General features: G+C 37.8%; 1 protein-coding gene across 7 annotated transcripts in view; it reads left to right on the forward strand.

Moving 5' to 3' along the window:
- The window catches only part of DOCK10 (dedicator of cytokinesis 10), a 209,120-nt gene that overhangs the window by 67,674 nt on the left and 113,475 nt on the right, over positions 1 to 27,971 (forward strand). For 6 of the 7 annotated variants that reach the window (XM_024763121.1, XM_024763126.1, XM_024763127.1 and 3 more), the window contains exons 3-4: positions 2,265 to 2,354; positions 20,591 to 20,673. In XM_024763121.1, coding sequence (XP_024618889.1) covers positions 2,265 to 2,354; positions 20,591 to 20,673 — 173 coding nt within the window. The remainder of the gene's footprint in view (positions 1 to 2,264; positions 2,355 to 20,590; positions 20,674 to 27,971) is intronic. The other variant, XM_024763123.1, reaches the window with a different exon arrangement.

A 27,971-nucleotide genomic window follows, 5' to 3' on the forward strand; every position in this document is an offset into this window, starting at 1 on the left:
AGATGAGCATTTATTTTTGCCATATAATGTATCTTGATTACAGTTTTCTTATTATTTTTTTGTCCTCTGATCATTATTTTTGTCCTCTGATCCTGTTAGAGTCACATGACATTCTTCCTGTTTCAGTGTCCAAATCCCATCCTCCCAATATGCACGTACATGCGTGCACGACCCCACACACAGATACCACCACACCCACTCACACATGCACATATACATTGCTCACACATGACAGACACACTCGCCATGCACACAAACACACGCTATCAAGTACAGCATACCTTCCTACATAATCACACTCACACACCAGGCACACACACACATTCACACAGACATACTTACACGCTACATGCAACCACACAAGCTCACACAGACGCACACCACCCACACACCACATGCATACACAGAATGCACATTTACATACTCACACACATTCAACACACTCAACAAGTAAGTACTGAGCACCCAACCAGGCACTGAGGTTATAGCGATGAACAAAACAGACCAAATTTCTTTCCCACGAGGAGCTTATATCAAGAGTGAAGAGAAAAGGGGATTTGAAGAAAATATGAGGCTAGGATTGGAAGAAAAAGAGCGATGCTGCCCTTGGTGGCAGAGCCTGCAGCTGCAGCTGTGACCTCAGAAGACTAAATTCCCTGGACCCCTCTCCTTCCCAAAAGTAAGGATGGGTTTTAAGACTCCCGTCTGTTTTAATAATTGGTCTAGAAAAAAATGCCCTTCATCTAGAACAGTTCAAATGAACCTTACTTTGTGCTTTAGAAATGCTGAGGAATCATTTGTGGCTTTGGGGATGTACAAAATAAAAGATCCCAACTGTTGGTACCATGTATGTTAACAGACTTATCATCCCAGCATCCTTGTAATCCCCAAGGAGTACAGACTAAAGGAAGCTGGTAGCTGTTAATGGAAAGCTACCAATTTATGGCATCCCATAAGATATATACAGGGGAAACAATCTATGAATTCTGTTTTAAATGTCTTATATTAAGAGATTCTTTATATTTTTAGTTAATGTATATTCATTTAATAAAAAGTTGTTTGCTTAGCATTGAAGTTGAAAATGTTTTCTTTATTTCAGTGAAAACAAAGACACTAAAAACATGACTTATTTTCTTCAAGGTCCAGATTTACTGAATACCCTTTCTTCTCTCCCACCATAATTGTGGGTACACACACACACACACACACACACAGGGCTTCTGAAAGGGGCTAAATTTACCCTGTGGATATTCAAGAGATTATTTACAGTAGGATTAAAATAATGTAGATTTTGTAGGTTTTCTTTTTCATTTCAAATGTATTTTATCAATAGCGTTAAGAACAAAAAAGATACCAATATAAATAAACTAGTCAAAATATACAGATGCCCAAATTTTTGTGTTCTGCAGGGAAGGAAACAGCTTAAAATTGTGAGCTTCACAGATAAAACAGTACTTGCAATACAGAGTTGTAATCCTCCCTTATCCGCCGGGGATACATTCCAAGGTCCCCAGTGGATGCCTGAAACTTCAGACAGTACCAGACTCTATCTATACATACTGTTTTTCCTTATACGCACATACCTATGATAAAGTTTAATGTATAAATTAGGCAGAGTAAAAGATTAACAATGATAACTAATAATAAGATAGAACAATTATAACAACATACTGTAATAAAAGTGATGTGAATGCGGTCTCTCTCTATCACAATATCTTATTATGCTGTACTCACCTTTCTTCCTGTGATGATGTGAGATGATAAATGGCCTAGGTGATGAGGTGAAGTGAGTTGAACGATGTAGTGACATAGTATTAGGCTACTACTTATTAACTTTCTGACAATACATCAGAAGGAGGGTCATCCTGGATCGTGGAGCCCTGAAGATGTCGTTGAGATGGTATGGTGGGGACAGAGTGTGACGGCTTGAGATATCATCATGCTATTCAGAACAGCACACAATTTCAAACTTATGAATTGTTTATTTCTGGAAGTTTCCACTTAATATTTTTCGACCCTGGTTAACCATGTGTAACTGAAACCATGGAGCAGGGGGAACTAACTGTAATGCCAGTGGTGGTAATCCAAAGAGGTTTGAATCTTCCCTCCTAGAGATTAAATTGGTAAGAACTATGGACGTTTCTCTGTCTTCTCTTATCCTTAAATGCTAAGATCTCATACACTTCTTTATTGTGCCTTTGGTATAGTGGTCTGCCCAGTGCTTTAAGACGGAAGGCTTAATTTCTTTTCCTTGTTCCTCTCAGACTGCCACAGTTCCTTGGGACATACGAACATTGTACTCAACAGTACCCGAAGATGCAGAGCACAAAGCAGAAAATTTACTGGTGAGAGAGGTAAATGCAATGCTTCCACTCCTTTATTTTATAAAGCTTTGCTTCTCCCCATTTAGTTCTTTTTTTTTTTTAACATCTTTTTTGGAGTATAATTGCTTTACAGTGTTGTGTTAGTTTCTGCTGTATAACAAAGTGAATCAACTATATGTATACATATATCCCCATATCTCTTCCCTCTTGCATCTCCCTCCCACCCTCCCTATCCCACCCCTCTAGGTGGACACAAAGCACCCAGCTGATCTCCCTGTGCTATGCGGCTGCTTCCCACTAGCTATTTATTTTATATTTGATAGTGTATATATGTCAATGCTACTCTCTCACTTCGTCCCAGCTTACCCTTCCCCCTCCCCGTGTCCTCAAGTCCATTCTCTACATCTGCATCTTTATTCCCGTCCTGCCCCTAGGTTCTTCAGAACCTTTTTTTTTTAGGTTCCGTATATATGTGTTAGCATATGGTATTTGTTTTTCTCTTTCTGACTTACTTCACTCTGTATGACAGAATATAGGTCCATCCACCTCACTACAGATAACTCAATTTCATTTCTTTTTATGGCTGAGTAATATTCTATTGTATATATGTGCCACATCTTCTTTATCCATTCATCTGTCGATGGACACTTAGGTTGCTTCCATGTCCTGGCTATTGTAAAAAGAGCTGCAATGAACCTTGTGGTACATGACTCTTTTTGAATTATGGTTTTCTAAGGGTATATGCCCAGTAGTGGGATTGCTGGGTCATATGGTAGTTCTAGGTTTTACTTGTGGTACGTGTCTCTTTTTGTATTATGGTTTTCTAAGGGTATATGCCCAGTAGTGGGATTGCTGGGTCATATGGTAGTTCTAGGTTTTTAAGGAACCTCCATAATGTTCTCCATAGTGGCTGTATCAATTTACATTCCCACCAACAGTGCAAGAGGATTTCCTTTTATCCACACCTTCTCCAGCATTTATTGTTCGTAGATTTTTTGATGATGGCCATTCTGACTGGTGTGAGATGATATCTCATTGTAGCTTTGATTTGCATTTCTCTAATGATTAGTGATGTTGAGCATCCTTTCATGTGTTTGTTGGCAATCTGTATATCTTCTTTGGAGAAATGTCTATTTAGGTCTTCTGCCCATTTTTGGATTGGGGTGTTTGGTTTTTTGATATTGAGCTGCATGAGCTGCTTGTATATTTTGGAGATTAGTCCTTATTTGAGTATTCTTAACAAAAAGATTTAATTTTATTTTCCTTGTTTAGATTGAGTTGTAGGAAAGGCCATAGTATGTGAGAATTTTGGATAACAGAGTTTCTATTTTAAGAGAGATATTTCTTTCAAGTATTAACTGTAGAAATAGTTAATGGGAAAACCATGTGGACAGCTTAAAGGGACTGATAAAAGTCTGTTGGTGTAGCATCTACTTGCATTTAGTTGGTGTAGGAGAGGCCTATAAAACTGCTACTTCTTCTAACCAGACTGCAGGTGGCTTTGGGGCAGGGATTGGGCCCACACTTAACAGCTACTTAGTAGATGTCTATTGAATGAATAAACGAAGTCAGTCCTTCCTTTACAGAATATGCAATGATATCATTTAGCCCAGCACAGGTCAGACTGAAAGTAGTGGGATCTAAATGCAGTCTTTAATCCTGAGAAAGTAGCATATCCCAATTAGGATTTAAATGAAGCTACATAAAATAGCAAAACCCTTTCTCAGCTCTTAAACATATTTGTGCGAGTAGAAGCTAGCTTTATTAGTGTACATACTGATCCTAATCTGATTAATCATACATATTTTATTTTGGACTATTCAATCCAGATCATCTTTACCATAGATTTGCCTTTTTTTCCCCCCAATTCTATCATTTCATATTTATTTGCTCAAAGTTCACATTGAATTACACCATCTCCTAAGAAGGTTAAAAAAAAAAAGTGCAAATTCAGATAACATCAGGATATCTGAGTATACTGTTTTCACATTTACTGATAAAAATGTTTCGTCAGTGCCATAATATTTTGTTTACAGTCGCCTTAGAGGAAGTCTTAATATCTAGTAGGGCATCACTGTTTAAAAAAAGAAAGAAAATAAAAAGAGTTGGTAAATCATTTTCTACACAAGCAAATCAGAATCATTGAGACCAGGTCTGCAAAAGTCCTGCAGGAAATATGTGTTGACTTAGGTAAGATGTGAAATGTTTATGATATTGAATGCCTAACAGGGAATATTTAACTAGGTCTTTTTATGTGTTCTTTACTAAAATGTTTCACTTTCTTCATAAAGATCTTTAACTTTGTTGTTGTTTATTTCTATGTATTTTATAGTTTTGTTGCAAACGTGAGTAGAGTTTTTAAAACCCATTTCCATTTCTTATTGTTCATTGCTGATATTTTTTAAAAGCTATTGATTTTCAAATATGGATAACTAGCTTACTAAACTCTCTGATCTTAATAGTTTTTTTTAATTTTTAGGTGTGTAGTCACATCATCTGCAAAAAAATTTTAAATTTCTTTTTTTCTAATAAGTATATTGTTTATTATCTAATAACTCTAAAACAATATTGAATAATAATGCTAACATCAGGCCTATTGTCTTATTCTTGATTTGGTGTTTTATGACAGTTTCAAGTACAAAAGAACGGTCTAAGAAGGGTCTTTCTTGGTCTTTATCGTGTTTAAGAAGGGCCTTCCTTGGTCTCCACAGTGCTTATAAAGACTGGCTACCCTATGTTGTGAAATTCATATTCAGCCTATTGACATAATAGCTTTTTTCTTGAATTTATCACTGTAATAAAATTAATAGGTTGCTGTCCTATGAATGCATACTTGTGTTTCTGGTATAAACTTTCTTGTTCAAGTTGTACTATTACCTTAATATTTTACTACATCAGAATTGCTAATTTTTTCAAATTTTTGCATTTATATTCATGAGTGAAATTTTGGCTCTAGTTTTCTTTTTTCATTTGGTATTAGAGAAAAGTTAGCTTTAAAAAATAGAGACATACTCCATCTTTTCCTGTCTTCTGAAATTAAAAAAAATAAGCCAGTGAAATGAAACAGAGTATCGAGAAACAGTTCCAAGTGCATATGGTTACTTAGTAAATGGTAAATATGGCACTTCAAGTTCTCTGGGGAAGGGTAGACAGTTCAACAAATACGACTTGGCTATCCATTTTGGACAAAAATAAAGTTAGAGTTGTATCTCACAGTACATGTAAAAATTAATTCCAGATGAATTTTTAAAATCTTAATTTTAGAAATGAAAGTTATAAAAACGTAGGAAAATATTTTTTTTAGTGGAAAGTTATGGAAAAATGAACACATTTAACAAAAGTCTTAAATTTTTATGATGAATGGAACATAAATCAAGCCAAAAGAAAATAGTTAGTGAACTCATTTGCAACTCATGTTCTTTTGCCACACCGCCCCACACACATTCCTAATACTCAAAATTCTACAAGTTAATAAGAAAAGGTAAATAACCCAAGAAAATATGAGCAAAAAGATAGAAGCAGGAAGTTCAAAAAGAGCAAGACTAAGTTGGCCGAGAGATGTACAAAGTTGCCCAGCTACGGGGCTTCCCTGGTGGCGCAGCGGTTAAGAATCCGCCTGCCAATGCAAGGGACAGGGGTCGAGCGCTGGTCCGGGAAGATCCCACATGCCTTGGAGCAACTAAGCCCGTGCACCACAACTACTGAGCCTGCGCTCTAGAGCCCGCGAGCCACAACTGCTGAGCTCACGTGCCACAGCTACTGAAGCTCTTATGCCTAGAGTCCATGCTCCACAACAAGAGAAGCCACCGCAATGAGAAGCCCACGCACTGCAAAGCAGAGTAACCCCCACTCTCTGCAACTAGGGGAAGCCCACACGCAGCAACGAAGACCCAACGCAGCCAAAAATAAATTAATTAATTTAAAAAAAACTCAAAAAAAAAATTGCCCAGCTACACTTGTAATCGTAAAAATACAAATTAAAACAAAAATGATGTATAATATCTGAATGAAGAAAAATTTTAAGTTGAATATCATTTAGTGATAGTTAAGACTATAGGGAAATAAACACTATAACACAGTATTTGTAATTCTCACATGTCTATAGCCTTTTGAGATATTCAAATGTATCTTTTTTTCTTTTACATCTTTATTAGAGTATAATTGCTTTACAATGGTGTGTTAGTTTCTGCTTTATAACAAAGTGAATCAGTTATACATACGTTCCCATGTCTCTTCCCTCTTGCGTCTCCCTCCCTCCCACCCTCCCTATCCCACCCCTTGAGATATTCAAATGTATCTTTTATAAGTCATACATATAAGTATGCAACATGAATATTAGAGAAGCAAACACTAGAGCCTAAAAATACAATTACAAGCATGAGTGTTGCAGCACCAGACAATCTGTAATGTCAGTTGATACGGGTGGGGTTGAATATATTTTGGCACATCTGTATTTTATAATAATAACTAATGGAAAAAAATTACATACATTTAAGTGTATTAATTGGAATGCCCATGATACACTGTTAAGAGAAGAAAGTAAGTTGCAGAATACACAGTATATCATTGGAGAGTTAAAAAAAAATGTGAATATGTAAATATGTTATGTAAGCCTAGAAAAAGTATTAAAAAATGCACATTAAACTCATAACATTGGTTACCTCACAAGTTTGGGATTATAGGAAGGAGGTAGAAATTGATTTTCAGTGTATATATTCTGTATTGTTGTGACGTTACAAACAAATTTATGTAACTAAAAAGTATTTTGAAAAAAAATTACTTAGGATATATCTAAAAATGCTGCCAGAATTGGAAGCAACTCGAGTCTATTTCCTAAAATTGTCTCCAAAAGTTAAAATCCAACTTAATTCTTCAAGTTATTAGGTAGTCACCTTAGAGACTTCATCAGATTCTTTTATTATTATTATTTTAGTTTGATCATGAAAATATCGTCTGGAGAGGTGAAAATCCCGTATGTGTTTTGCTTTATGATTCTATTTATCTGCTGGGCTTCTCTGTCCATGATAGAAGCCAATTAGGTTCCTCTAACATAATCCATTCTTAATCATTTGTAATATAGTATAATTTGAATAGACTTATAAACATTTCCACGATCTTAGGGACTTTCCTTTCTTGGTCCTTGCACCTCTTTTTGGGTATATAGAGTATTTGTGTGTTCCAGATTTTCTGCAGTCTCTCTCCTTTAGGCTGTGGAAAATTGCTCTCACACGAACCAGGGGTTCTCAGCTCTCCCCTGTGGGTCTCTAGTACCTGAGGCTTTCGAGGCCTTGGATTGGGTTGCCAGCCAACTTCAGCTTTTTTGCTCATTTTATTGCCTGGTAAGCTTTCGGGGTAGGGCCAATCAGCTCAAAGACGAAATCCCAGGACCTAATCAGAAACCGCACCCCAATCTCTGGATCCAACCAAGGTGTCAAGTTTAGCTCCTTTCCCTGGTGAAAGGATGGCCTGAAAACTAGGTCAGTACAACACTGGAGACTTCTAAGGATATTCTAGGGTTCTTAGAGGCCTTTAGTTTTGTTTGTACTTTCATGAGCTTCTGCACCACGACTTTAAATGGCCACATCGATCCCTTTATTTCTGTAGTTCTCTAAGAATGTCCACTTCAGCTGAGAACTGGTTGGCCACAAAATATGCCTTTGTCTTGCTATTTCTCCTGGGGAGGAATTTTCACCTTCACCTTTGTTCCTATATTAATTTCCTTCCAACTACTTGCAGCTAGGATTATTCCTCCTTTACTCACTTCCACCCTCCGCTTCTCGATTCTCTTAAGAACTTCTCTAAGGAGAAGTCAGGTGGAATGCCTTTTACCTCAGATGCCAGGTAACTGCCAAAGTTTTAGATTCCAAATCTCAGGGCAGAGCCTCTGACTTGGAAACATGAATGAATCTTCTTACCATGTTTTTCCCAACTGTGTGGATCTAAAGTAGAAAAAAAAAAAAAAAGAAAGTGGAGAAAGCCTGGGAAGAAACTCTTTTATTCCCTGCTAATTTTTCTGGATCACTAGCTGTGAAAACCCTGTGGAAATTCCCATAGTTGTACTTGTTTTTAAGGATGGAGATAAAGTGAAACTTGTGCCTTAGGATAGAAAGAAGACAAACATGATGATAATGGAACATGAATAGTTGAGCCTGGAGACAGTAGATAGAAAGAAAAGGGTCACCAGAGAGCTGGGTTAAGACTGAGAAATGACCCCAGAGAACTATGCTGGCAAAAAGTCTTGACCTCAGTAGCTAATAGCCACTGATATTTATTGACTACTTAACTCTGTGCCAGATACGCTTCTCAGCCCTTTGCTTGCAGGAGTTCCAAACATACGTTTCGTCATTATCATCACCTTTTAAAGATGATGCAACTTGCATAGAAAAATGAAGGAACGTGTCCAGCCTCATACAGCTGGGAATAGACAGGTCCAGCGTTGCAACCCGTGCCGTCTGGCCCCTGGCCTCTGAACCATGATGCAGACTGCCCATGTGGGCTTTGCTATAGCTGCCCTCTGGAAGGAACACTTGTCTCAGTCTTCTTCCTAACCACCCCACTGTAGCTTTGTAACCCTGATGCATGCAGTTAGTGGACCACACTTTGAGAAACATTGGCTGGAGTTTTGAAACCAGAGTAAGCCAGCACTGAAATGAATTCATTGATATTTGTAGGGTTTCGTAGAAACACGTGTTTCCCTTACAGTGGCTGCTGCATTGCACTAAGCAATCTTTTTAGTCCACCCTGTGCTAAATTGCCCTGTGGCTCCCCACAGGGCGGCAAGGACAAATACCCTGGTTGCTAGGCAACAAACTGGCATGAATCTCATTTAAACACATGGAGTTCAATATTAATTTTGAATTGTCCCTCTACACTCTACTTTGACAGCTCTGAGCCTCTTTGGAAAGGCAGTAGGCATTCTTTCCTTTTTAAAATAAGAGTATAGGTGTATTTAATATCCACTAAAGCACCTCACACTTACGTTAAACTAACACAAGTCAGAGTTCAGCAACGTTCTCTCTATATATTTTGAACATCCTGTGTTATAAGTATTACTACCTCATTTTACAGCCTACGAAGCAGGTCCTGAACAATTAAATATTTGCTCAAATACATACAGAACCAGAATTAAGCCCCTGATCTCTCTAACCCCATGCTCCATGCTCTTACCAACGTTGCTACCTCTGACCCTTTGAAAAATGCCTTTAAACCGTGCACTTAATAGCCTGACCTAATGGGGATATTTCCACTGTTCCCAAGGGAATATGTCCTTCATTTTGACAAGCATTTAACCTTTCTTGCCTCAATTTCTCCATCTTTAAGTGAGGATATTAATATTGCCGATGCTGTGTTTCTAAAAATAAATATAGCAATGGTATGAAAACACTTGGAAAATAACAACTGGGGAGCCATGTCTTTATCTGATCCTCATAAATGACTTAAAATCAACATCTATAACCATAAAAAGTATGAAACACTTCTGTGATAAAACAAGCACCACTTCCTCCCACTGGGGGTCAGGGGAGCAATTAAAGGGATCTATGAATAGGGTGCAGACTTCTTAAGCAAAACTTCTGTAGCAAAGTTTTCATTTTAACATACACAAAACACTAATTAACACTAAGCTCTCAGTTTGGTCTCTCTTAACAAAGAGGATGAGAGAGCAGAGAACTGAGAAGAATACAGTGGCCCAACAGAGAGCAAGGGTCCAGGGACCACTTCACCTGAATGGCTGAGAGAGATACTGAGTACTAAGGTAGCAAGTTACTCTGCCAACAAAGCCCCCTGTAATTTCTAGGAACCAACCTGCAGCAGGAGTAGAATAATGAAGCAGTGAGGAGTCAGTCACGAATTCAAGAATCCACATCTCACTTTGGTCAAAGGCACAAGACACTCGAGGACTTAGAGTTGTGGAAACGTTAAAAGAATGGAAGCAAAATATCTATATATACTTCTGTATCTGAGTATGTCTGTATACATACACATGCACAGAATGAGGAGGTACTGTCCTCATCCCGAAAGTGCTAAGTTACTGAGGCAAGGACAAGGTCGGATTTTAAGCAGCGTTTCCAGACCAGAAATAGTTGAATTCTCCAGGAAAAATATAAAATAGATAACTAATAAGGACCTATCGTATAGCACAGGGAACTCTACGCAATACCCTGTAATGGCTTATATGGGAAAAGAATCTAAAAAAGAGTGGGTATATGTATATGTACCACTGATTCACTTTGCTGTACACCTGAAAGTAATACATCATTGTACATCAACTAGACCCCAATACAAATTTTAAAACAATAATGAAAACAGGACCCAAGACTGAATAGGGAAAACAAACCAGATTCAAAGAAGACAGGATAAATGTTGTTGAAATCTCTAGGCTTCCATAGAAAGTGCACACTGAAAACCAGGAGAAAAAATGGTTGAGATCAGAGCAGGACACATAGAGGCACACATCATAGAGGCACATCATAGAGGCACAGATCATAGAGGACACATAGAGGCACACATCATAGAGGCACAGAGTGTTCTGCAGAAAGCTGCAGGATGTTCACAGGTCTCACACACACACACACACACACACACACACACACACACACACACACACACACACACAGATTCTTTAGACACACACACACAGATTCTTTAACTAGCTAGCATCTATTGAGGCTGCCTTCGAAGGGAATATGGAATGAATTATTTCCCAAGTTTATTTTACCATGGAGAAATTCTGTTTCCCCCCAAGTATCTTGAGAAATATATTTCAGAAATGCCGATGTATTGTAAATCTGATGGAAGAAAATCATCAGGAACTAGGGGCACAATACAGCTCAAGTCAAACAGAATCAGCTCTTGGGTGAACTTTGACATGCATTTCATTAAGGCAGATGGTGAGGAAGAGAAAGGGAATATTAACGCCTCTGAAAGAGCAAATTAATTGTTTCTTTCTTTTTATGGGCACATCCATTCTTAATTCTTATCATTAGTGTCAAAAATGTCTACCTTTCTCCAGAGTAAACCTCTTACAATATTAAGACACAATCCCAGATACACCCAGTGATGGGAGTTCTATAGATTTATCTTCATGCAGCAAATTGTAAGTATTAACAAGGTTAATTTCAAAGTTGGAAGTAAATAATAATAATCATAAAGCTCAGAGTAACACCTTTTTCAGCCCTTAAATTTCTCCTCTCAATCCCCTATCCAATTACCAGATTATGTTTTCTCGTGTCCTAGAGGTAAATGCAAATTCAGTGACTTAAACAAGCTGCCCCTTTAGATATACACAGAAACTGCTACTCCCAGTCTAGCTGGGTGGAGTTGATTATCTTTACAAATGGTTGAATTCTTTATATAGAAAGTTCCTCACTTGCTGACTTATATTGTTACTGTGGATCACATACAAAGTGTATGAAATAAAGGGCCTTGTCCACTGCATGAAAGATTGGACTGGGTTTATTATTCACCAACATTTATCACTTACTAAGCTACTGATACCACCTGGATGTAACATAGTCAAGGAGCTCAGCACCAGGCAGGAAATGACAGACCTGTGATCAGATTTTTGCAGAACAACTAACAAGAACCCTTGGAGTGTTACTGTAAAATAGAGAAACAAGGTCAGGTTCACATGTTAGAAAAAAACAACTAAAGGCAGACCAGAGAATGGATTGGTTGGCTCGTGGGGATGAGTAACACTGAAGGGAAGTTGGACAGGTAGGAGACTATTTATTTTAATAGCCCAGCTGGGTTAAAGATCTGTGCTAACGTATGGCAGCATGGTTGTGGTGACAGTAAAGAGCTGTTAAGGAGACAGAATTGACAGGAGTTGGTGACGGAAAAGAAAGTAAAGGAGAGGACTATATTGGCAATGACTCCCACATTTCTGTCTTGGGCTATTAGCCAGATAGTTGTGCCGGTAATTTAAATAAGGTCCCCAGAAGAAAGTACAGATTGCTCAAGCAGGGATGGATGAAGCAAGTAAGGTAATCTCTCCGGCCGACATGCAGAGAGAGATATCCAAGAAGAAGATACATATATAGGTCTCAACGTAGAAGGAAAGAGTAGGCACTGGCTCTGGATTTGAAAGTTGAAGCTTTGAGCCTGGAAGAGCTTGCCCAGGAATGCCACGAGGCAGGTCCCTGAGTGACGCTCCCACATAAGGGGCTGGCAAAGAGGGCCCAACACAGGAGGTGGAGATGGAGTGGACCCGGGGGTAGAAAGAAATCAAGGAGAGATTGATTTCTCAGAAACAAAAACCTGTCAACAGCGAGAGTGAGCCAATGGCGTAAAATGCCAAAATGTGTCAAGATTGGGTAATTCACTGGACTGGGTAATTCAGAGCCGTTGGTGGTTCTTTAACAGAGCAGTTTCAGAGACTTTGATCACAACCCGATTACAGTGGGTTGAAGCCTGAAGAGATGCAAGATGTATTATCTTATCAAAGAAAGTGCTAGTATATTGTTGTCCCTTTTCCCTAGAAAGTGCTTTAAGGGTAAAACCAGTAAAACTGTTGGAACTCTTCAGGCAGAATAAGCTATGCATTCTGAATTTAAAAATAGCTCAGGAGACTGTTAAATAATGTACCGAAATATTGCTTAATTGATTAAGAAGCAACATTTTGTAACTATGAAAAACAATATATGGCCAAGTGAGTATAATGTTGAAAATGAATTTCTTCTTCCTCATCTACCATTTGGACCCAGACAAGTGGCATTCAATTAATTCGAGAGAAAATTATAAATAGTCAAGGTAGAAGCTGCATCATGTCAAGAAGTAAAAGTGATTTTAGGCAACGTGGATCCTAGGCATTTCAAAGAAAATGAGGACGAGAGGAAGGCTGGCCATGATTTCAAATGTATTTCCTGCTGCCCCGTTTTGTTAACTGAATGAAACATATCTAAAAAGAATGAAATGTATCTTTTCTGAAGAAAACACAGGGAATTTCACTTGTTCTATGGTTGAAATGATTTTATACGCCTTATGTTTAATTTTGGACTGCATGTTGTGTACATTGATAAAGAAACCATTCTTTTAACCAAAATACCTTTGGACTTTATACAAAGTGTTTGAATCTCATATGTAGAATGAGGTGCAGTTCATCACCCAGAAAGAAGAATGAGTCTTTCAGTAAATGATTCTGAGGTGGGCTTTTTTTTTTTTTTTTTGCATGTATAAATAAATTAAGTAAAAATGAATGCCGTTTTCTGATTCTGAATCATTGGGCAGCAAGTGAGTGATTCTAATGCATTTGTTAACTTTAGGCCAGAGCACGGTAAGCATAGTTTTCTTCAATCTAGAAGTAACCCCTCTGCTGTGACATCAGGGGTACATGCACAATTTCAGTTACTAGAAGATATTAGGGAAAATACAACTATAAAAATTTCTCCAAATTAAAAAAAAAAATCTTAACCCTTTCTTAATAAAATTAGTGCAAATAAAAGATTTTTGTTTTTGTTTTGAAGAAGGAGGCTTCTAATTCACTAGTGAAGGTCTTGCTGGAAGTTAAGGGACTTTTCATTTTGTGTGTACTTTTTAAAAGTAAATGTATAAGTAAAGCCATATTTATTTTGCAACTTCAAGAATTTAATGGAAAAATGATATCAAAATCTGTTGTCCTATATATAGTTTAGTCTTAGATGTAAAGATTTTTTTCTATCATAGTCAGAACAAAATGGATCACCCTATTTTTTTTTAACACTAAATGTATGACAGTAAAGATAATAAACGTACAAATGTTGATTAAGGTAAATTCAAATGCATTTACTCTTCAGTAGCATTAGGATAAAATGTATATGGAAAACACTGTTGAAAACAATGAAAACAAAATATTTTTGTGTTTCACAGTAACCACCTTGAATAAATTTATTTTCTAGTCTGTCACATCCCTAGAATAATAGTCTTGTTTCCAAACATGTAAAATGGTTTCCATTCTAAACTGGCTTCCTCTAATCTTCTCCACAATAAAAATCATCCTACAATGTTTGGTGGTAAGTGAATAAAGACAGAAATATAAGTCGGGGACCCTGGAGTGTAAAAATTTTTTAAAAACCATCATAAGTTTGAACCTAAAATTTCAGTTTCATTGAATTACAGCTCAGATTTTATGACTTACATGAAAAGAACAAGTAGATCATAATATTATCAAGGTTTTTTTCAGTACCATCCATTATTTATGTCCTGACAAAATACTTGTGACATCTAGCTGGGAAATTAGAGTGTAGGTCCCCAGATTGGGCACAGGTGTGATTTATGAAAGTCTAATTTTAAAGTTTGTTCAGTTGCCTTAGTGTAATGCATTTTTAAAAGACAAACCAAATACCTTAATTCACTTTCAATTTAAAATCAACAAAGGTAGCAATTTAGGCTACTCTATAATTCAGACACAATAGTTTAAAAATGATTTACAATTATGGTTGGCATTTGATGTGACATTCTGTTTTACATGGTATATGCATATTTATATACATAGTAACACTATCTAATATCAAGTAATATTTTAAACAAACAGACTCAAAAATCTATTAAATAAGATTGTACCATGATTTCTGAAACTGAATCAGATCTATAGTTACATCATGTATTTTGTCCAAACTCATTTTCATTTCTCTCCCAAGAGTGTAGTATAAGTTTTAAAAGATCAGTAACTGTTCAGCTTATTTTCATAGTACAGAAATTAATGATTGCATTTTAAAGGAATATATAATGGTCAAGTTATGTGGTCAACATATGTGGTCAAGTTAAATTAAAATGGTCAATATATGTGGTCAAGTTAAATTAAAAAATGTTTTCAGTGCCTTTTCCTTTCTTCTAAAATATCGGTGTATTTATTGGGTGACCAGTGTCCTGATTTGCAGGAAGTTTCGTATTCTACCTGTTGGCCTGGCTAATAGCATCTCCTTTCGCTTTGAAGTGCTTCAATGTGGACAATAAATTATTCAGCCGCTCTTTCAATACATAATTTATCTGAATTCACTTAACTTCGTGATGCTGCATTTTTTTTAACATTTATAAAATAGCCATAATTACTTCTAAACTTTGTAAAGAATGGCATTACTATGAAAATCACCACCATCATTTTACAAATACAGAATTAATCCCATTGGTGACTAAGGGCCAGAAAGAACACCTTTTGTGGTTGCATAAATATTTCTGGCAAGAAAGTAGTCATGTAATTAAATAACCTCTATAGCCAGAAAGAAAAATAATATTGCATCTAAAATGCAATCTGTTACCTGCTTGTTACTCTGTAGCCAGAATCTAATAATCAGCCTTTTTAAGAGATGGACAAATTACATTGCCAAACCTAAATTGCTATTTGAGGTAGGTGACATGATTTGAATTGATTCTGGTGATCCTCTAAAGAGGACGGGAAAAGGGGAAAAATGATATGTTTTGTTTAGAGTATTTTAGGGTATGCTTTATAGTTGCCCGATCTTTTCAAAAGTATTTAGATTTTTAGAACTTTTAAGGTGTCCTGTTTTGTTATTTCTAAAGGAAAAGAAAGAATATAGAAGATTCATTCATTCAACACATATATATTGAGTTTCCACTATCAGTAAAACCCCATGCTGTAGTTGATATGCTCCCTGCTCTTTTAAAAGGATGTGCCTACTTACAGGGAAGCTGGAGGGTCACCTCAGTTACTAGAGTTCCCTGTGTGAAGCTGGGACCCTAATGCTTTCAGTTCATAGGCAGACAGCATGACAAGGACAGAGTCACACTGTCACCCCAGTGGAATGATGCATTTCAAGGCCCCCTCTAGAGATTCTGATTCAGTGAACCCCCCGTGGGACCCAGGAACCTGCATTTTAATTAGCAAGCTCCATGGACACAATACAATTTGGGCAACACTATCCTAATGATTTAAAAGCCTTTGACTATGTTGAGTTGGCTCAATTTTTTGTGTGTCTAAACATAGAACAGGCAGAGATGGCAAGATAAAGGCTGAACAAGCAAACATAATAAACAAATAAAATGTGAACCGGGGCATTGCTGTTTGGAAAAATTAACCAGCTCAGCAAATGTTTGCTGGATATTCAGTCTTCATCTTTGAAGCAGACTGTGGCAGTGTCCCTTTCTCAAGGGGATAAGAAGTGGGTAATTTAAAATCAGTGTTGTGAGATAGGTACTTTTTAGGGGGGAAATGGAGCCATTGCCTTACTAAAACAAGCAGAGTTGTAGCCTGTGACTTTGAATTTGCACCAGGTCATTTCAGCTTAGTTTTTGGACAAAGAGGAATTGTAGTCATAATTATAATAGATCTTAATGATCTTCTTAGAGCGAGTGTGTGGGCTGGAGCAAAGAATGGCGAATAATTTTCTATGCGTAACATTTCCAAAATGCCTAACTATGTAGGAGAAATGTTTATGTGTTGGTAAAATGCACTGGCTTTCTCAGAATCGGAGAAATCACAGGTTTACAAGGATTCTTAAGGGTCATCTAGTCCAACCCTAATCCTCATCTACCTACCACCAGATACAAGAAACCTAACAAATTCAGAAGGAATTTGATTAAAACAGAACGCTATGAGAGAGAGGCATGGACGTATATACACTACCAAACGTAAGGTAGATAGCCAGTGGGAAGCAGCCGCATAGCACAGGGAGATCAGCTCGGTGCTTTGTGACCACCTAGAGGGGTGGGATGGGGAGGGTGGGAGGGAGGGAGACGCAAGAGGGAAGAGATAGGGGAACATATGTATATGTATAACTGATTCACTTTGTTATAAAGCAGAAACTAACACACACACACACACACACACACACACACACACACACACACAAAACAGAACGCTTTGATCATCAGAGCTAAGATAGCTCTCCAAAGCTATACTTGAATAAATCAAGAAAAACAAGTTGTTATTATTAGCTATCATGAATGTGATTTATAGATTGAGTCAAACTTGCTGAGAAAACCTATTTTTTAAAAACAAGTATTTGTTAGTTACTTACCCTCTGTTAGGTGCTTTATAGGAATCGATCCTAATGAAGGTGGTATTATTTAGACAGATAAAGAAATAGATATTAAATCGCTTAATTGAGACCTCACAGTTAATACCAAAATTCAAAACCAGGTTTGCCTGACTCCAAGACAGAAACAGAAACACCATAAAAACCTCTGGAATGGTGGTCCAGATGTGATTTTTTTTTTTTAAAGGCTTCAAAGTCTGCAAATATCAAACAACTCATAAATTAGTTGAATAGACTTCTTGAGTCAGACAAATCCAGTTTGAAATCCTACTTCTATCACATGTGGGATCTTGGGCAAAAATCTGAGCCTCTCCTTGCCTCTGTGATCTATAAAATGGGAATATAAAATCTCATGGATTGCTTGTTAAGATTATATGTAAAGCACCTACTAGAACAGTATCTGACAGGCACTTGCCACTGCCAAAACAAAAAAGAGGTAGTTCTTTACTAGGCTGTACTGTTATAAGAAATAACCACCTTCATTTTCGGTCAGTGCAATTCAGGATTAACATATCTCAGGTTTGGTGAAGCCTGTGGCATCTCGTGAACAGTGTATGTAATACGCGTGAATGTTTATCGTGGTTACACATAGGTACTCTCCATAGCAAGACAGGGCAATAAGACAATGCACATTTGTCCCATCGAAACCTCCAGATTAGGAAGTGTAGCAATAGATATTATGAGAGAGAAATTTCTAATCCAGTCTAATATACTGAGTGTTCAGTTGCTAAATCAGAGATCCCAATAAATAAAATGATTTGACCAAAATCATGTTGGAATTCAGTACTAGTCCCAGACCAAGAATAAAGCCCTGTAGCTCCTGGTTCAGTGCGGTACCCTCTGTTCGCATGTTTTTTTGTAAAGAATATACGTTGGTTTGGAGTTTTTTATCAAGAATCTTTAAAATACTTTGAGTACTCTATCCTAAGAAAATGATCCAAAATGGGTCAAACTTGAGGGAAAATGGGAGGATCAAATTCATGAAGAAACACTCTGAAGCATCTTTTTCTACAATGGCACAAAATTTGAAGTAGCCATAGTAACTGCTCACTCTGTCCTCTTCTCTAAGTCTTTGCTCAAATGTCACCTTCTTTGTAAGACTTACCCTAACCATTCTATTTAAATTGTCCCTCCTTCCCCAACTCTATCCGTCCCCCTTCTTCTGCTTTATTTTTCACATGACACTTAGCATTTCCTGATACATTACACAATTTACTTATTTTTGTGTTTGTTGGCCAGCTCTTCACAGGGGCACACTTTTCAAGAGGGCATGAATTTGTGTCCCTTGTTCACTGATGTATTTGCATCACCTGGAAAAACGCCAGGCACACAGTATGGGTTCAATAATGTTTATTGACCAAATTAATGAATGGACGGTTTCCAAAGCTAAGAGACCTGGTTGGTAAATTAGGGTATGAGACTTTATTCTACTTATTTAAAGTGGTCATAAAATTTAGAAAGCAAAAGTTAAAAAATCTTTAGAATATGCCTTTAAGTGAATAAAAACAATATTCCAATTCAAATATATACTTAGAGGAGAACTAGGTAAAACTACGCACCAGAAAAAAGAAAAAGATTGAAAGGGAATGCAAAAAAGGGGTGGGTTTTATGCTTTTTGTTTTCCATTGTGTATCGTTTGAGAACTACAGGAAAGTGTAGAGAGAAAGGAAAGTAAGTGAGAGAGGGTGGGAAAGAGCCGTGATCATGAATGTTTTTCCCTCTTGGGTTGCGATGCTGTGGATCTTTGTGATCCTTGCCTGAATTCCTGGCATCTTTATCGAAAATGAAGATGGAACATTTTAGCCAGGGAACATATCAAGGTCCGGTTTTCCTTTTATTTCCAGAAACGTGTGGTTTGCACAGTTGGCTCAGGCATTGGCAAGTTAAGAAATTTAATTTTAGCTAAACATTAAGTTTTGTTCACATTCCTCCTCTCCATCCAAAGTCGGTACACATCCCCTGAATCCTCTTTGACTGTTATCCACATCTATTTGTCTTGTTGCTGTTCTGTTTTTAATCTCTTCTTTTCTCCTCTCCCCCTGCCGCCATCCCCCCACTCCTATCTTTGTCCTAGTCTCATGCATTGTTTGCCCTCAGTCCCCATTTGCGTCGGGGTGTTTCCCTGAACAGATAAAGCTATGGTGCTGAGGAAGTTCAAGGCTAGAGAAATCCAGTGTGGCTAAGGACCCCTAACCCTTCTCCCTGCCTTTCCTGTGCATCTTGAGCCAGGTGCCCACACCCTATGTTCTCCACCCACCTTTCTACACCCTGCTGTGAGCCACTCCTTCCCACTTTCTGTTTCTGCAAAGACAGTGCCCGTGCTTTCTTTGCTCTAACCCTTCCACACCTTGAGTAATGACTCTCCTGAAGAGCTCTCATTTGCTGTCCCCTTCTTGGTTACAAAGACGATCAGAGGTCTTATCTCTCACATTGCAGTAAGTTTATTACTCCTCATTTTTTCCCACTAATGCTAGAGGACAGGGTCTCCTTATAATCCTGGTGTTGCTGTTTAATCCCCAGATTTATGTAATTTTAGAATCTAAAGGAATCTTAAAAGCCAGCTAGTGAAATCCGTATTACCACTCTGTGGTCAGTACTGTGACAGGCACAGGGTCGGTGTTTGGGAAATATTTGCCGTGAGTAACTACTGCAAACTCAGCCATCATGAACCGCTCTAAGATAATTTTTTTGTGCTATTAACATTGTTTTTTAAAAGTTTTTTTGGTCATCTTTTATTCACATATATTTATAAAGTTGATGAATAATCAGGGAGAAGGTTGGGCTCGGGAGGCAATGAGGTAAAACTGAAAAACTCATTTCAGGCTGACAGCAGGGTTGCTATAAAGAGGAAAAGGATAGGTTACTGATGCAGGAATAAGAAGAAATGGGCTAAAATTATGATGAAAGGATAGCATATAAATAATAACATATTTCACTGCTAAGAACTGTTACATAAAGGAAGGCTTTCCAAGGAACGCTGAAAAATGAAGATACTTGAGGTTAGTGACATATCCGGTTATGATTCAGAGGATGATTAAATTAGGCTTTCCTTAATGGAGAAAAATAGAATAAATATGTTAAACAGTTCCTCCTCTAAGAGTCTGGGAAAGGTTAGATTTTCCTTTCACTGGAAAATGAAATGATTGTAATGCTCAAGCCCCTTATCTACCTTAAAATCGCTAACATAGCTACCTTAACATTAACCCGGAGATGATGAGCACTGAATGCACTGTGCTTCTTTATCAGGACAGCTGCTTTTTGAATGATAATTTTTAATTGCCATTGTTTTCCTTTCAGGCTTGTAAATTTTACAGTTCCCAGTGGTATGTGGTAAACTACAAATACGAACAGTATTCTGGAGACATTCGACAGTTACCTCGGTAAGAACCTATTATGATTACTTCTTGGGTTTTTCCATATATAAGCTATGTTCCCTAAATTCTGCCGCTGTTCATGAATGCATGTACGTTAATCTAGTATCAAGGTGTGTTTTACAAAATTTAAAAGTAAAAGTCACGATGGAACATTTTGTTCAACAACGTATTGCTTGTAACCTCACAGAATTGGGGTGAGAGATACGTATACTCATTTAGGTTTTGAACAAAGTTTTAAAGTACCATGTCATTCTTTTGTGAGCTGTCTTTTCAATAGCAGATACAAGACAATTTAAAAAGTAAAATTTGGACCAGAAATTTTTTCTGACAATATTCGGTATATAGCATTCCGATTTGCCATTGGTTTCATGTATTTTCACTCTGGGATATTAAAGGGCACGAAAGTAAACAACCTCCGCAGGAATGATAAATGTCTAAGAACAGCAAAAAGGAAAAACAAACACCTACTATTTTCCGGATTATGGGGAAATAAAGTCTTTAGGAAAAGGTGATATTGTTCTGCAACTGCCCAGATGTCACCTCTATAAAGAATTTGCTCACCTGACCAACTGCCTGACCTAGGGTAGTCATTTATTCTGTGTCTGTGTCTCCCACTAAAGTTAACCCCCGCCCCAAAGGGCAGGGACTCTTCCTCGCAGAATCCCCGGCAGGCCTAGGAGAATGCCTGGCACATAGTAGGTGTGCAATAATTACTTATTGGATAAGTAAACTGAGAGAGTAACAAATTTTAAAACATAATAATCCTGGATGGGCTTGGAGTCGCTTAAATTCAAAGAACTGCAAAGAACTGGAATCTCCCAACACACTGGTTCATCAAACTAAAATGATGCACGTCATCCAGAAAAAACACTTAAGACAGTCAGAAGTTAATTTTTTATTAACACTTCCCTCAAGTGAAACTTTGAGGTCATACACATTGCATCTAACTTTTTAATGGGCACATGGTTTAGATTTGGGTACCACTTTCTAAGATTTTCCGTGCCCCGAGAAACATCTTTTCCAGACTGGGATACTTGGAAGTGCTGCTATCAACTCCTGGATGCAGAATTTGAAGTGGAGGGGGTGTTATGGAGTAGCTCTGGGAAGGTGACATTTGGGCTCAGATCTGAAGGGACCGTAGCTACCAGCACTGCAATCTCCAGAAAAGGGTTCCCAGAGGAAACAGCAGGGGCAAAGGCCATGAGGTGGGAACCAGAGTGGTCATTCTGAGGCCGGACCTAAGGGTTGGTGAAACCATGGAACTAGGCAGGGGACCTCGTGGGTCCTGAAAAGGAGCTGGATTTTATTCTCATTGCAACAGAAGACTAGAAATTTGTAACCTGGAGTGTGACATGATCTGGTTTACCTCTTTAAGAAATTACCTCCTCTACTCTATGGAGAATGGGATTGTAGCAGTGAGAATTAAAAAAAAGAAAAAGAAAAAGAGAAGCAGGCCATTTCTTTTGGAGTAGCGTTACTGTGAAGAGCAAAGCAATGTTCCTCTAAAACAGCAAGTCTTTATTCAAAACAGTGGCTGTTAACTTTCACCAAATCTCTGAACGTTCCTTTATATTCTGGTCACTCCTAAAAGATAGCTTCCTTAAACTTCATGTTGGGAAGGTCTCATCACACCCTAGGCCTTCATGAATAATTATTACATTCAGAATGTCTGGGCCTTAGTCACACACCTTTTGTAGCTGCAATTGAAAAGCAAAGCATTTTTTAACATCGAGACTTCTTCTTTCTGAAAATAGCACTGAGAAGTGGTTACAACTTGTAAGCCATGTCCAAGCACTTGGCAGACTGCGTATAAAGGGAGAGAGTGTAGAAAGAGGTGTTCAGCTGCCATTTGGCATAAATGCCTTCCTGCTGTGCTTAGGTCCATTGAAATCTTCAATGGCTTTATCCCCAAACACTGTTCATCTTTTCTTGTATTCATGATGCCATAAAGAAAAATAAATTAATTTAAAAATTCACATGCACTATATCGTTCCTCTGTGAAAACAAGAGAGAAGGCACCAGTCAGAACAGGTCTGGGTATCACTGTTGAATTGGAGTTCTTGTAGAGCCCGAGAAGGAATCTCATGAGAAGAAATGCAAAAGTAACCAAAATATTGCTGAAAATTTCCCTGACTTTAACTAAAGGATGTGGAAGTTGCTACCAAGAAAGGGAAGCATAAGACTGCTGCTAAGTGAGAAACTGTAATGAACTCTATATGATATGTTCAAAATGAAAATCAGAAGTTCTAGAATAATCCTCATGTATCCCCTGAACGAATGAAGGCTGTAACATTGAATAGTAAAACTATTTTTTAAATGATTTTACAAAGCTAAGCACTTCCCACTAAAGACTACACATATTTAGGTCAGTAGTGGGAACATAATTTACTTGGGCCTTCTGAGACTATTAGAAGTAAATCATTTTCATACCTCCTGCATTAGAAGAATTCTTCTATGTCTGCTACCAATTTAAACTGATCATTTCTTTTTATGGATTGCTGAGGCTTTAAAATAAAAACTTGGAATTATGGGGAAGTGAAAAATGATATGTGTTCATGTCCCTCATTTTTAGTCTTTAAATTTAAAAGTGTGCTATTATCCACTCTTAAGAACCTTATTTTTTTAGTGTCTGTTCATAGGAAGATACTGGAGAGAGACTTTATTTCAGGCTAGAATGTAAAATGTAAAGACTTCACACATTAGAAATAAAAATTGGCACTGAAATTGGTGTTCCTAGGAAACAAGAATGTCATAAAAAAGAAGTATGATGTCAAAACAGCCAAGAATATACAACGGGGAAAGGATAGTCTCTTCAATAAACATTGGGAAAGCTGACAGCAACAAGTAAAAGAATGAAACTAGACTACTATCTTACACCATACATGAAATTAACTAAAAATGGATTTACAACTTGAGTATAAGACCAGAAGCCATAAAACTCCTGGGTAAAAACATAGGCAATAAGCTCCTTGACATTGGTTTTGGCAATGATGTTTTTGGATCTGACTCCAAAAGCAAAGGCAACAGAAGCAAAAATAAACAAATGAGACTACATCAAATTAAAAAGCTTCTGCACAACTAAGGAAATCATCAAAAAAATGAAAAGCAACCTACTGAATGGGAGAAATATTTGCAAATCATATACCTGATAAGGGGTTAATACATAAAATATACAAAGAACTCATACAACTCAGGGGCAAAAAAAAAAAAAAAAAAAAAAAAGACCAACAACGATCTTATTAAAAAATAGGAAGAGGATCTGAATAGACATTTTCCCAGAGAAGACATACAGATAGCCAAATGCTACATGAAAAGATACTCAACGTCACTAATCACCAGGGAAATACAAATCAAAACCACAATGAATTATCTCCTCACACCTGTTAGAATGGCTATTATGAAAACAACCAGAGATAACAAGTGTTGGTAAGGATGTGGAGAAAATGGAACCCTTGTGCACTCTTGGTAGGAACGTAAACTGGTATAGCCACTATGAAAAACAGTACGGAGATTCCTCAAAAAATTAAAAATGGAGCTACCATATGATTCAGCAATTCCGCTTCTGGGTATTTATTTGAAGAAAACAAAAACACTAATTCGAAAAGATATACACACCCCCATGTTCATTACAGCATTATTTACACTAGCCAAGATACAGAAACAACTTAAGTGTCCACCGATGGATGAAAATGTGGCATATATACACAATGGAATACTATTCAGTGATAAAAAAGAAGGAAATCTTGCCACTTTTGACGACATGCGTGGACCTGAAGGGCACTGTGCTGAGTGAAATAAGTCAGAGAAAGACAAAAGCCACATGATCTCACTCATATGTGGAATTTAAAAACAAAACCAGAAAAAAAAGCAAGCTCACAGATACAGAGAACAGACTGATAGTTGTCAGAGGTGAGGTGAAGGGGATCAAAAAGGTACAAACTTCCAGTTATAAAATAAATAAGTCAATGGTAATGGAACGTACAGCTTGGTGACTAGAGTTAACAATACTGTATCGAATATTTGAAAGTTGCCAAGAGAGTAGATCTTAAAAGTCCTCATCACACACACACAAATTCTTTGTAGCTCTGCATGGTAACGATGTCAACTAGACTTATTGTGGTGATTATTTCACAGTATATACAAATACAGAATCATTATTTTGTACACCTAAAACTAGCATAATGTCATCTGTCAATTATACCTCAATTTTAAAAATGTGAAACAAACAAAAAATTATGAGGCCACAGATTTCATTAATCCGCAGGCTAAAATACAGAAATAAATGACATACTTTTTTTTTTTACCACAGCTGGGTGGATATAAAGAAGAAAATTTCATAGAGTATATTTTGTGATAGATAGAAGATCAATTAAAATGGAACCTGTAGGGCTTCCTTGGTGGCGCAGTGGTTGAGTTGAGAGTCCGCCTGCTGATGCAGGGAACACAGGTTCGTGCCCCAGTCCGGGAAGATCCCACATGCTGCGGAGCGGCTGGGCCTGTGAGCCATGGCCGCTGAGCCTGTGCGTCCGGAGCCTGTGCTCCGCAACGGGAGAGGCCACAACGGTGAGAGGCCCATGTACCGCAAAAAAAAAAAAAAAAAAAAAAAAAAAATGGAACCAGTATAGTTGGGCTGATTTGGAACCGAATTTTTTTTAAATAAAAGAACACTTCTTGAGTGTCGACAGTGAGCCAGAATGTGCTGGGTGCCATATGTACATTATCTCATTTAACACGCATGACCCCACGGAGTAGGATCTGTTTTCCCTGTTGTATAAAGGAATGCAGAGCATCGAGAGGGTTAGTAACTAGCCCCCAACCTCACTCCAGTCAGGCATCTCCACACTCCTTATATGAGGTATAGGAGGTTATTTGGGTATAGAAATGAGAAATAAGACTGACCAGAAATGACAACTAATGTTGGGGCCAATCACCGGAAGGTGAGGCCCCTGCTGAGCCCTCCGTCTCTGGAGCCCAAAGGCCCTTAGAGACCCACAGTGGTCTTGGGGGAAGAATTTTACCTTCAACAGCCAGAGGTGCTTATCTTTTAATGACATCCAGAAGAGAGAAAGGTCATGCTTAATGGCCCTGCAGATATGAGACTGAGTAGTGATGATGGTTACTTAAGGACAAGGAGGCAGTGCCCTGTGGGTCAGTGGGAAGAGGGATGGGAAAGAAGAGCTCTCAGTAGCACCCATGTCTAAACCCTCTGCCAAGTGTGCTGCAGGGCATTTTCTTACAAGGCTGACCTCCCCTCCTGTCTCTCTCCCTCCCTCACTGTGCTCCAGCCCCACCAGCGGTCCACTCTTGGATGCTGCAAGCCTGATCCTTCCTCAAGACCTTTGCTCGCCATTCCCTGTGCCAGAATGATCTTCCCCCAGATCATCACATGGCCGGCTTCTTCTCATTCTGAACCAAACTGGCCATCTGTGACCACCCTTTCTAAACCTGGCTTCTGCCACCCCTACCTGATCACTCTTTTCTCTCTTCCTCTTTAATTTTCTTCCCAACCGTTTTCATCCAGGGAAATTACCTTGTTTATTTATGCTTAATTACCGACTCCGTCCTCCCTTAGAAGGCGAGCTTACTCAGCTTGGGGATTTATCTTCTGATACGTGGTTGTCATTATTGTAGGTCTTCTATGTGACAGGTACTATCTGAAAACTGGATCATTTAGTGACGAGGAGGAATAGGCTCCAAGAATTAACACAGCTGTCAACTCACAGTGAATTTGATCAAGCAAACAGATTTAAGAAAAGCCAGCAACGAAAAAGCATGCACATTCTCCCATCCCACACCCCTAGATATGACCTGTATTGACACTCCCTGGTCTGCACATTTTATTTAGTGAACAGTAAGGTCTGCATGAATATGACTAAGGATTAATGTAGTTGGTTGAGTTTTGCTAGTGACCTCATTGGTCTTATCTATCATATCTTATGATTTATTTTTGAGTCATAATACTTAAGTGAACTGAAAAGGTTTGGTTTTATGCAAGAGTTTGGAGACCTCGCAAATTGTAATATCGTAACATTTGGGAAATTTAAAAAAACGTTTTTAGTATTTGTATGAAGCCGCCTTCTCTCTTTTCAAAATCATCTGTCCTTCAAAAATACCAGGGGAAAGTTCTTGAGAAATTCATACTCACTATTTTCTTTGAGAATAGTTATATATATTTTGGCACAATTTCTTAAAATTTTGCTTAGTATTAAAAAAATTCAGGAAACATCATTTTTCTTCAACACCTTTAAAAGGAAATCCCCCCTATATTTTACTCTGCAAATTTTCAAACATACAAAAAATGTTGGAAAACTTGTACAATGAACACCCATATTCTCACCATCTAGAATGTATCTTTTACATTTTGCTGTATGTATTTTATGACATTATGCATCCATCCACCCACCCCTCTTGCCATCCACCAGTCCATCTTATATTTTGATCATTTCAAGGTGAGTTTAAAGTACCAACACACTGTCTGCTCCCTTTCTAAACACTTTAGAATGCATACCAGTAACTAGAAACATATGTTTACAGTTTACTTTTTTTTCTTTTGAGGGAAACTTTAGGAGGTGAGACACAAGTTGTAAGTGAACCACTGGATGGCTTTGACTATGCATATACCTGTGCACCTGAAACCCCTACTGACATAACGGATGTTATCATCACCTTCAAAGAGTTCATGGCTACCCCTTCCTTGTCAGTCCTCACCCCTACTTCCCTCTCTCCCCAGAGACAACCACTGTTCTGATTTTCTTCACCACAGATTGCTATTACATATTCTAGAACTTTATATTCTAGAACTTTATTTTTTGGAATCATACCATATGTATTCCTGTGTTTCTGACTTTGACTCAGCGTGATGTTGAGTGATATCCACATTGTTGCATGTATCAGTAGCTCCTTTCCCTTTCTGAGTAACATTCCTTTTGTGTGTGGATCTACTATAGTTTGTTTAGCCGTTCTCCTGTCAATACAGCATTTTCAGCTGAGTTGTGCATAAGTCACTTTAAAATCATGGACTTTTGTGAAACTTTGGCAATCATTTATAGGCTATCTTAGTTGTTATTTTCAATTCTCTGATGGGAGATTTGTGGGAAAACCCTCACAAGTGTTTAACCTTATACACTGAGATTCGTGAAAACCCTATTTTGTTTCCTTAATTGTTTGTTATTTCATTGCTAGTTTGAAAGGCTGTTCCTTCTCTCCTTTCTTTACACTTTGATAATTATCTTTGCAGAAATGAGAGTTGGACTGTGGAACATGGCCTCTATTGAAAGCCACAATTATCAAGAACAAATGCCTAT

Source organism: Neophocaena asiaeorientalis, unplaced genomic scaffold, assembly GCF_003031525.2.
Source record: "Neophocaena asiaeorientalis asiaeorientalis breed wild unplaced genomic scaffold, Neophocaena_asiaeorientalis_V1.1 scaffold86, whole genome shotgun sequence".
Lineage (NCBI taxonomy): Eukaryota > Metazoa > Chordata > Mammalia > Artiodactyla > Phocoenidae > Neophocaena > Neophocaena asiaeorientalis.